This window comes from Scyliorhinus canicula, chromosome 3, assembly GCF_902713615.1.
Source record: "Scyliorhinus canicula chromosome 3, sScyCan1.1, whole genome shotgun sequence".
NCBI classification, from domain to species: Eukaryota; Metazoa; Chordata; class Chondrichthyes; order Carcharhiniformes; family Scyliorhinidae; genus Scyliorhinus; species Scyliorhinus canicula.
In genome coordinates this window covers 166,663,002-166,674,292 of record NC_052148.1, presented here as the reverse complement: position 1 = coordinate 166,674,292, position 11,291 = coordinate 166,663,002, and the positions used below count along the sequence as shown (strand labels likewise).

The 11,291-nt window shown below is 48.5% G+C and overlaps 1 protein-coding gene across 1 annotated transcript in view; it reads right to left on the bottom strand.

Moving 5' to 3' along the window:
* Positions 1-328: 328 nt before the first annotated feature.
* The window catches only part of si:ch73-234b20.5 (uncharacterized protein LOC449923 homolog), a 63,215-nt gene continuing 52,252 nt past the window's right edge, over positions 329-11,291 (bottom strand). The window contains exon 3 of the mRNA XM_038791659.1: positions 329-666. Within this exon, the coding sequence (XP_038647587.1) occupies positions 523-666 (144 nt within the window). The 3' untranslated portion in view covers positions 329-522. The remainder of the gene's footprint in view (positions 667-11,291) is intronic.

Below are 11,291 nucleotides of genomic sequence, written 5' to 3'. Positions count from 1 at the left end.
GAGATGAGGAGGAATTTCTTCAGCCAGAGGGTGGTGAATCTGTGGAACTCTTTGCCGCAGAAGGCTGTGGAGGCCAAATCACTGAGTGTCTTTAAGCCAGAGATAAATAGGTTCATGATTAATAAGGGGTTCAGCGGTTATGGGGAGAAGGCAGGAGAATGGGGATGAGAAAATATCAGCCATGATTGAATGGAGGAGCAGACTCGATGGGCCGATTGGCCTAATTCTGCTCCTAAGTTTTATGGTCTAAGCTGGAAATATGTTCTACATACAATTAAATAGGCTTTGTAACAATGTAGGTAGAACTATTTTAATTTATAGGAATAAATAAAGTTCAAATATAAATTCCTTTATTATTCATTTGTTTTTTTAAAGTTGTTGTACATCTTTACATACATATGATTGTCATGTAATTTGTTCTATTTATAGCATTTAATACATATTTCTAGAGAAGAATTGCACTATATACAAGAAAGTGAAATTGCTCCAGTAATTGTTCCATCAGTGCAAGGTAGGAAGGCCCTATGTTGGGATGACACCTGTGGCAAAGAGAATGATGAGGACGATGATCACAATCACAATTACCACAATGATAATGATCATTTTTTTGTTTTTCCACCACATCTTCCTTGCAATCTTTGTGGATGTCTTCTGAAAAGAGTCGGCCTGAAATCAAACAGGATAGAGAGTAAATTAAAAGCAAATTATTGCGGATGCTGGAATCTGAAACGAAAACCAGAAAATACTGGGCAATAATCTCTGCAGGTCTGGCAGCATCTGTGGTGAGAAAAGGATAGCGAGTATGTATCGGTGTTCCAACCAAATCCTCATCCTGCCTCCCTAAAACAAATAATTTGGAAGGCCACATTCCAGCAAGAATGTACAGATAGAGAAACCTTGTCCACAACACTTTACTCAGAGTCCACTTTGTTGCTGGTGAACTGCAAGGGTCTTGCTGACTAGTAAATGATCCATATCACTGTTACAAATTCACACCTCCTGTGGATACCTTCTTGGGTTCTGTGGCATCATTGCTTTCAGAAGTGCTCTGAATGTCTTACTTTCATGGAATTTACTGGCACCACCCTGGATCTACTTGTTTGATAGTTGGACTCAGGTGTAATAATGGTGTCCCTTTTGCAAATTGGACTAGGCACTCATGCCATTGGGTGCACTTCTTAAACCTATCCAATGCAGATACGCTTAAGTTAAGATGTGGTGAAGTTTGGTTTGAATTGTAAATTGTTCTGTTTCATAGTAAGGTGAAATACAGAGAGCTGATCATAGAATTTACAGTGCAGAAGGAGGCCATTCGGCCCATCGAGTCTGCACCGGCTCTTGGAAAGAGCACACTACCCAAGCCCACACCTCCACCCTATCCCAATAACCCAGTAACCCCACCCAACACTAAGGGCAATTTTGGACACTAAGGGCAAGTTAACACGGCCAATCCACCTAACCTGCACATCTTTGAACTGTGGGAGGAAACCGGAGCACCCAGAGGAAACCTACGCACACACGGGGAGAACGTGCAGACTCCGCACAGACAGTGACCCAAGCTGGGAATCGAACCTGGGACCCTGGAGCTGTGAAGCAATTGTGCTAACCACTATGCTACCGTGCTGCCCTGAGAGTCATTTACTTCAAGCGGGACAATATATTTTCATAAGACCACTGATCCTTCTTTGGTAGGTTGTCTGACTTAGCTTAAAAAAATAAGTTTTCTAATTAATCCACCCATATTTCTATCCTCAACGGAGGCCCTTCTAACTTTTTCCTTCACAAAAGATTGACCGCCCTTGCAGACTTGCTGTTTCAAACCTCACCTCAGCATGAAGCTAGGTCCTTTTTCACCTGCCCCTTTCAGCCCCCTGTGGGCTGGCTGAGAGAGCTACAAATCAAACCTACTTGGATGGAGGCCCCTTGAAGTTAGCTTCCCACAAAACTCAAAAAGACAAAGCATTTGAAACCCTCTGATGTGAATGAATGTTGGAAAGTATTTTATTGAGCTCCCATTATCCGAGCCAATCTGATTTACATCCCATTTTGAGCTTGTCCTGAGAAGCTAGCCTTCTTAAAAAAAATTCAACTTAGAAGTATGATTTAAAAATAACACATCTATCTCCCTGCTGTGAAATAACTGTTAAAATATCGATATATGTGACAATCAAATTGTGCTCTGCCACTCATTCATATTAGTCCATGCATAGTGGTTAGCACTGTTGCTTCACAGCGCCAGGGTCCCAGGTTCGATTCACAGCTTGGGTCACTCTCTGTGTGGAGTCTGCATGTTCTCCCTGTGTCTACGTGGGTTTCCTCCGGGTGCTCCGGTTTCCTCCCACAAGTCCTAAAAGACGTGCTTGTTAGGTGATTTGGACATTCTGAATTCTCCCTCAGTGTACCGAACAGGCGCCGGAATGTGGTGACTAGGGGATTTTCACAGTAACTTCATTGCAGTGTTAATGTAAGCTTACTTGTGACACTAATAGAGATTATTATTATTATGTGAAACAATCTTAATAGAAACTGCTTTCAATTCCATTGAATTAAATAGTTTAATTAAAAAGGCCTTTCCTACCGTAAGAAATTGTTGGAGCATTTTCCCGTGGCATTTTCTGACAATTTAATAACTTATTTCCTTCTGAATGAGGAAACACGTTGCTTTTATATCCTACTAAGTATGCAACGTGATTAAGGAGTTTGAAATCCAAACCCAACATTCAGGAACGATCAATTCTATTTCCTCTCTGTTCAGGTTGATTTTCAGGCCTATGCACAGAATATTGTCAGTGGCATGTTCACAATGGTGGACCTGGACGTTTGAGCCATTTCTGCTCTCTTGCTTTTTCCAATTAAAGTTTAAAGTGCCAGCAGTGTTCAGGGAAGCACATGAGATTCTGTGGCGGGAACCTTTTCTCAGTGGTGAAACCCGTCATCAGCTGACAATGCAAAAACTACCATGGCTTATAAAAGAGCCTCTGATTGAAGAGAGAGGCTCTGCATTGATGTACCATCAATGACCACGAGACGAAATGGTGAAACTATTGAGGCTTTATTGCACTAGATGTAAAGCCTCCTGCAGCTGGAACCAGAATGGAAGCAGCGCTGGAGAGCGTACCCTTTTATACTGCGCCTGCTGGGAGGAGCCAGCAGGCTGGGATGTACTGTATTAACTATAGTACAATGGCAGTACCGTAATACATGTAGTGTGTTACCAGTGCTGTTTACCATATTCACCCCCTGTTAAAAAAAAAAAGTCCAGCGGGGGCGAAAACAACGTTACAGGTTGAGTCTGTCGGGGGCTTTGACCCTCCGCTGCGATCGCCTCAGTCCTGGCTGTGGTGTGGACGCCGATGTGGGTACCTGTGACTCCAGGAATGTGTTCTCGTCTTCGTCACCCCTTAGTGGTTCCGGTGAGGGGACGGACGCTGCTGGGGTGGGGGCTGTGGTGAGGGTCGCTGGTGGGAGGGTGAACGGTGCAGGGGAGGCAACCGGAGGGGGAGGGGACGGTACCAGGTCGGGGGTGGTGGTGGTTGTGGATGGGGAACCAGCGGGTGCCAGGTCCCGGAGGGAGACTGTGTCCTGTCGCCCGTCATGGTGTGCCACGTAGGCGTATTGTGGGTTTGAATGGAGAAGGAGGACTTTTTCAACAAGGAGATCCGATTTATGACTCCTCGCATGCTTCCGGAGGAGGACAGGCCCAGGAATTGTCAGCCAGGTTGGGAGCGAGACCCCGGAGGTGGACTGCCAAGGGAAGGCAAACACACGTTCGTGAGGGGTCTCGTTAGTAGCAGTGCACAGGAGCGACTGGATAGAGTGGAGCGCATTGGGGAGAACCTCCTGCCAGCGGGAGACCGGGAGATTCCTAGACCGAAGGGCCAGCAGGACGGCTTTCCAGACCATCGTGTTCTCCCTCTCCACCTGCCCGTTTCCCCGGGGGTTGTAGCTGGTCATCCTGCTCGAGGCGATGCCCTTGCTGAGCAGGAACTGACGCAGCTCATCACTCATGAAGGATGATCCCCGATCGCTATGGATGTAGGTGGGGAAACCGAACAAGCTGAAGACGCTGTGTAGGGCCTTGATGCCCGTGGCAGACGTCATGTCGGAGCATGGATTGCGAAAGGGAAGCGGGAGTACTCGTCAATGATATTGAGAAAGTACACGTTGCAGTCAGTGGAGGGGAGGGGCCCTTTGAAGTCCATGCTGAGGCGCTGAAAGGGGTGGGAGGCCTTCACCAGATGCACTCTGTCTGGCCGGTAGTAGTGTGGCTTGTACTCCGCACAGACTTGGTAGTCCCTGGTCACGGTACTGACCTCCTCGATGGAGTAGGGCAGGTTGCGGGCCTTGATAAAACGGAAGAATCGGGTGACCCCCGGGTGGCAGAAGTCATTGTGGAGGGCCCGGAGTCAGTTCACTTGTGCGCTGGCACATGTACCGCGAGATAGGGCATCTGGGGGCAATACAAGATCTCATAATTATAGGTGGAGAGCTTGATCCTCCACCTCAAGATCTTGTCGTTCTTGATCTTGCCCCACTGCTCCGCTGTGTATTGCTAAACATGAAGGCAACCGACCGTTGGTCAGTGACGAGAGTGAATCTCCTGTCGGCCAGCTAATGCCACCAATGTCGCACAGCTTCTACAATGGCTTGGGTCTCCTTTTCGACAGAGGAGTGCCGAATTTTGGAGACATGGAGGGTGCGGGAGAAGAAAGCCATGGGTCTGCCCGCCTAGTTGAGGGTGGCAGCCAGAGCCACGTCCGATGCACCGCTCTCCACCTGAAAGGGGTGGGTCTCGTCGACCACGTGCATCGTGGCTTTGGTGATGTCCGCCTTGATGTTGTTGAAGGCCCAGCGGGCCTCAGCCGTCAGGGTAAAACTGTGGACTTGATGAGTGGCCGGGCCTTGTCCGCATAATTAGGGACCCACTGGGCGTAAAATGGGAAGAACCCCAGGCATCATTTCAGGGCCTTGGGGCAGTGGGGGAGGGGGAGTTCCAGGAGGGGGCGCATGTGGACGGCTTTGGGCCCCAGGACTCCATTTTCCACAACATTGCCAAGGATGGCTAAGCGGGTGGTGCGGAAAACGGTATGGAGGAATTTCTGGAGATTCGCGTCATGGTCCTGCTGGTTGTGGCCGCAAGTGGTGACATTATCTAGGTACGGGAACGTGGCCCGCAGCCCGTACTGGTCAACCATTTGGACCATCTCTCGCTGGAAGCCCGAGACACCATTGGTGACGCTGAAGTGAATTCTAAGGAAGTGATAGAGGCGGCCATCTGCTTCGAATGCAGTGTATTGGCGGCCCTCCGGGCACATGGGGAGCTGGTGATAGGCGGACTTCAAGTCAACTGTGGAGAAGACTCGATATGCGCAATCTGATTGACCATGTCAGATATGCGTGGGAGGGGGTACGCATCGAGCTGTGTGTACCGGTTGATGGTCTGACTGTAGTCGATGACCATCCGGTGTTTTTCCCCAGTCTTAACTACCACCACTTGAGCTCGCCAGGGGCTGTTACTGGCCTCAATGACCCCCTCCCGCAGAAGCCATTGGACTTCCGACCTGATAAAGGTCCTGTCCTGTGCACTGTACCATCTGCTCCTCGTGGCGACGGGCTTACAGTCCGGGGTGAGGTTTGCGAAAAGTGAGGGCTGGTCGATCTTAAGGGTTGTGAGGCCACAGACGGTGAGAGGGGGCAGGGGTCCGCCGAACTTCAGAGCAAGGCTCTGGAGGTGGCACTGAAAATCGAGACCTAGTAACAGGGCAGCGCAGAGGTGGGGGAGGACTTGTCTGAAGTTACTGTACTCTAAGCCCTGTACGGAGAGGGTCGCGATGCAGTATCCCCTGTACGGAATGGGATCCGGAGGCCAGGAAGATTTTTTGGGTGACGGGGTGGACCGGGATGGAGCAGCGCCTTACTGTAGCAGGGTGGATGAAATTCTCTGTGCTCCCAGAGTCGAAGAGGCAGGTCGTCTCGTGCCCGTTGATCCGTACAGTCGTTGTAGCGGTCGCGAGGCTGCGGGGTCGAGACTGATCGAGGGTGATGGAGGCGAGCTGCAGAAGATGTTGGGAGTTGTTGGGCTGGTTGGCGGTGGTGGAGGTATTGGCAGGCCTCGAACGGCCAGGCGAGCAGGGGTCCTGAAGCGCGGTCCAAGATGGCGGCGCCCACAGGGCGCACATGGCGGACAGCATCCAAGATGGCGGCGCACATGGCGGACAGCATCCAAGATGGCGGCACCCACAGGCCGCACGTGGCAGGTTGCGGCGAAGATGCGGCGCCCCTGCATCGCAAGTGGAGGGTGCAGCGATGTTGGGCCTGGAAAAGGCAGCGACAGAACGGGCCTGGCAAACGGAGACAAAGTGGCCCTTGCCACATCCGTTGCAGGTCACGCTCCTAGGTCTGGGCAGCATTGTCTGGGGTGCTTGGACTGGCCACAAAATTAGCATTTGGGGTCTCTGGAGTTAGCTGGCTGCCGGGTGGTGTAGGCTTGCGGCATACTCGGGTCGGAAGATGGTGGGGCCCATGACGCCCACGAGGGTGCCGCGCGGTCGCAGGTGGAGGACTCTAGATTATGGGAGGCCACTTCTAGGAAGTTAGCGAGCTGTTCAGTCTCTGTAAGGTCGAGCGTACTCCCTTCTAATAATCGCTGGCAAACATAATTGGACTTGATGCCCGTGCATAGGCGTCTCTGATCAGCGGTTCTGTGTGTTGGACTGCTCGACACCGCCTTGCAATTACAGTTCCTACCAAGTATCCGCAGAGCACGCAAGAAATCGTCCTGAGATTCCCCCGGGGGTTACCATCTCGTGGCTAGGAGGTGCCTGGCGAACACCTGATTCACAATCTTGATGTACTGTCCTTTTCGTGATGCCATCGCTTCCGTGTAGGTGTGTGTGTCCCGAAGGCAGGGGTAAACCTGTGGGCTCACCCGTGAGTCGAGGGACTGGAGCTTCTGCGGGTCTGAGAGGGCTTCAGTGGCTGCTCCGAGATATCCTTCAAAGCAGGCTAGCCAGTGCTTGATGGTGGCTGTGGCATCAGGGTTCAGCACCAGGTGATCAGGCTTGATTAAGACGTTCACCTCTAAAATTCTAGTGCAATAAATTGATGTACCACCAATGACCAAGGGATGAAATGGTGAGACAATTGAGGCTTGGGAGGAGCCAGCATAAGACCATAAGACATAGGAGCGGAAGTAAGGCCATTCGGCCCATCGAGTCCACTCCACCATTCAATCATGGTTGATTTCAACTCCATTTACCCGCTCTCTCCCCATAGCCCTTAATTCCTCGAGAAATCAAGAATTTATCAATTTCTGTCTTAAAGACACTCAATGTCCCGGCCTCCACCGCCCTCTGTGGCAATGAATTCCACAGACCTACCACTCTCTGGCTGAAGAAATTTCTCCTCATCTCTGTTCTAAAGTGACTCCCTTTTTATTCTAAGGCTGTGCCCCCGCGTCCTCGTCTCCCCTGCTAATGGAAACAACTTCCCTACGTCCATCCTATCCAAGCCATTCATTATCTTGTAAGTTTCTATTAGATTTCCCCTCAACCTCCTAAACTCCAATGAATATAATCCCACGATCCTCAGACGTTCATCGTATGTTAGGCCTACCATTCCTGGGATCATCCGTGTGAATATCCGCTGGACCCGCTCCAGTGCCAGTATGTCCTTCCTGAGGTGTGGGGCCCAAAATTGCTCACAGTATTCTAAATGGGGCCTAACTAGTGCTTTATAAAGCCTCAGAAGTACATCCCTGCTTTTATATTCCAAGCCTCTTGAGATAAATGACAACATTACATTTGCTTTCTTAATTACGGACTCAACCTGCAAGTTTACCTTTAGAGAATCCTGGACTAGGACTCCCAAGTCCCTTTGCACTTTAGCATTATGAATTTTGTCACCGTTTAGAAAATAGTCCATGCCTCTATTCTTTTTTCCAAAGTGCAAGACCTCGCACTTGCCCACGTTGAATTTCATCAGCCACTTCTTGGACCATTCTCCTAAACTGTCTAAATCTTTCTGCAGCCTCCCCACCTCCTCAATACTACCTGCCCCTCCACCTATCTTTGTATCATCGGCAAACTTGGCCAGAATGCCCCCAGTCCCGTCATCTAGATCGTTAATATATAAAGAGAACAGCTGTGGCCCCAACACTGAACCCTGCGGGACACCACTTGTCACCAGTTGCCATTCCGAAAAAGAACCTTTTATCCCAACTCTCTGCCTTCTGTCTGACAGCCAATCGTCAATCCATGTTAGTACCTTGCCTCGAATACCATGGGCCCTTATTTTACTCAGCAGTCTCCCGTGAGGCACCTTGTCAAAGGCCTTTTGGAAGTCAAGATAGATAACATCCATTGGCTCTCCTTGGTCTAACCTATTTGTTATCTCTTCAAAGAACTCTAACAGGTTTGTCAGGCACGACCTCCCCTTACTAAATCCATGCTGATTTGTCCTAATCCGACCCTGCACTTCCAAGAATTTAGAAATCTCATCCTTAACGATGGATTCTAGAATTTTGCCAACAACCGAGGTTAGGCTAATTGGCCTATAATTTTCCATCTTTTTTCTTGTTCCCTTCTTGAACAGGGGGGTTACAACAGCGATTTTCCAATCCTCTGGGACTTTCCCTGATTCCAGTGACTTTTGAAAGATCATAACTAACGCCTCCACTATTTCTTCAGCTATCTCCTTTAGAACTCTAGGATGTAGCCCATCTGGGCCCGGAGATTTATCAATTTTCAGACCTTTTAGTTTCTCTAGCACCTTCTCCTTTGTGATGGCAACCATATTCAACTCTGCCTCCTGACTTTCCTGAATTGTTGGGATATTACTCATGTCTTCTACTGTGAAGACTGATGCAAAGTACTTATTAAGTTCCTCAGCTATTTCCTTGTCTCCCATCACTAGCAGGCTGGGATGTACTGTATTAACTGTAGTACAGTGGCAGTACCATAATACATGTAGTGTGTTACCAGTGATGTTTACCACATGCATCAAGGCCACAACTTTCCTGCCCAACTTCATTGCCGTTAACGTAACATGTGAGCAAAAAGATTGTATGGGTGTTTTTGTCAAATTAAAATTTCACTTGTAAATAATTTACATTATTACTTCCCATTTCACTCCCATGCCCCTGACGCCACCCCTCCCCACCATCATTGATTCAGTCTTGCCGTCCTGAGCCTCAATACAAGCTGCCATTCTCCTGCTCTCCTTCCTTGTGCTGTAGAGTTCAACAAAGAAAACCCCTGACCTCAAGACACAACTCCACAAATCCAACTGTTGTGTGCCACTTTTAAGCTATCATGAACCAGGTGCAACAAGTATCTATTGCCCAGTGGATGAGGCCTGACCCCACAAGAACTTCTGAAGTCACCCTAACCATTATTCTTTCAGCAAGCTCGGCGGCACGGTAGCACAGGGTCCCAGGTTCGATTCCCAGCTTGGGTCACTGTCTGCGCGGAGTCTACGTTCTCCCTGAGTCTGCGTGGGTTTCCTGCAGTGCTCCGGTTTCCTCCCACAATTCCCAAAAGGTGTGCTGTTGGGTGAATTGGACATTCTGAATTCTCCCTCTGTGTACCTGAACAGGCGCCGGAATATGGCCACTAGGAGATTTTCACAGTAACTTCATTTCATTACTTAATGTAAGCCTACTTGTGACAATAAGAAAAATAATAATTATTAAAGGTAGGCAGTCGCAACTGGGATATAAATTGGGCTACATAATTGCAAAGCATATTTTTGCCTGAGTGAAGTAGTAGCATCGTTGGCTGAGGTTGTGTGTAAGGAGAGCTGCCCTGTTTATTCCATAGCGATCTCCCCAGGGGAGAATTGGGCAGCACCTGACATCAGGTGGCAGCCAGCCAGTCTCAGTAATGTATGCATTAATCACAGAGCTTGGGAACAGATGCTTAGGAAGATGACACAGTTTAAAGAAAAACTGCCTTTAAGGTAAGCCTACCCAACTGCCTCACTTCTGAGACACATAAAAGTCCTGGTTCATAATTTACTTGCACACTGCATATTCACTAAATGGCACCAAGTGTGAACTGCAGCGTTGGCAGGCCTGTCAGTGAGTATGTATCATGCTTAGTAGATGATATTCCTTCTTTACCTCCCAGGTGTAGATGGCAGCAAATATGAATGAATAAACTCAAACAGGAGGAGAGCTCAGAAATTACTTTAGAGAAAGCCAGCTTGCTTAAAAGAAGGTGAAACCATAGGGTCCACAGAATATAGTGGGTTTCCCCCTGATTCCAATTGACTCCTGTTTACCTAGGGCTCCTTGATGCCATACTTGATCAGACCCTGCCTTGATGTCAAGGGCTGTTACTCTCATCTCACCTCTGGCATTAATGTTGGAACCAAGGTTGGTGTGTCCATGTTTGAACCAAGGTTGCAATGAGGTCAGGAGCTGAGTGATCCTGGCGGAACCCAAACTGAACATCCCTGAGCAGGTTATTGCTGAGAAAGAGCTGCTTGATTGCGCTGCTGATGACCCCTTCCATCAGTTTACTGATGATGGAGACTGGACTGATGGGCAGTAATTGGCTGGGTTGGATTTGTCCTCATTCTTGTGTACAGGATATATCTGGGAGATTTCCCACATTGTTAGGTAGATGCCAGTGTTGTAGCTGTACTGGAACAGCTTGGCTAGGGGTGCGGCAAGTTTTGGAGCACTTGCCCTCTTCTCACTGCCATCATAGGCTTATACAGAAAACCACAATTCAATGTTTTGTAATGTGAGGTGATACTTGGAATTAGCAACAGAAAAGCATTGAACCTGCTGGTCATTGTAAGGGCACCTTATACTTTGAAAAATGCAGCAGTGGTCTTGAAACATACACCTTCTCACATATGCTGTGATATGTGTCCCTGTGGACTTTTAGAGCCCTCATATTTAATTATTTTCCACTGCCAGTCTAATGTTTCATCTGCCATTCGCTCCAACTAATTCATTTGGGGGTAGGTCTCTTTTCCTTTCACTTGAATTAATTTTGAGTCCAAAACATTTATCTTTATCCATTTTTATAATCTTAATTACTGTCACAGGTAGGCTTACATAACACTGTAATGAAGTTACTGTGATGATCCCCTAGTCACCACATTCCAGCGCCTGTTCGGGTACACAGAGGGAGAATTCAGAATGTCCAATTCACCTAACAAGCACGTCTTTTGGGACTTGTGGGAGGAAACCGGAGTACCTGGAGGAAACCTATGCAGACACGGGGAGAACGTGCAGAGTCCCCACAGATAGTGACCCAAGCCAGGAATCGAACCCGGGT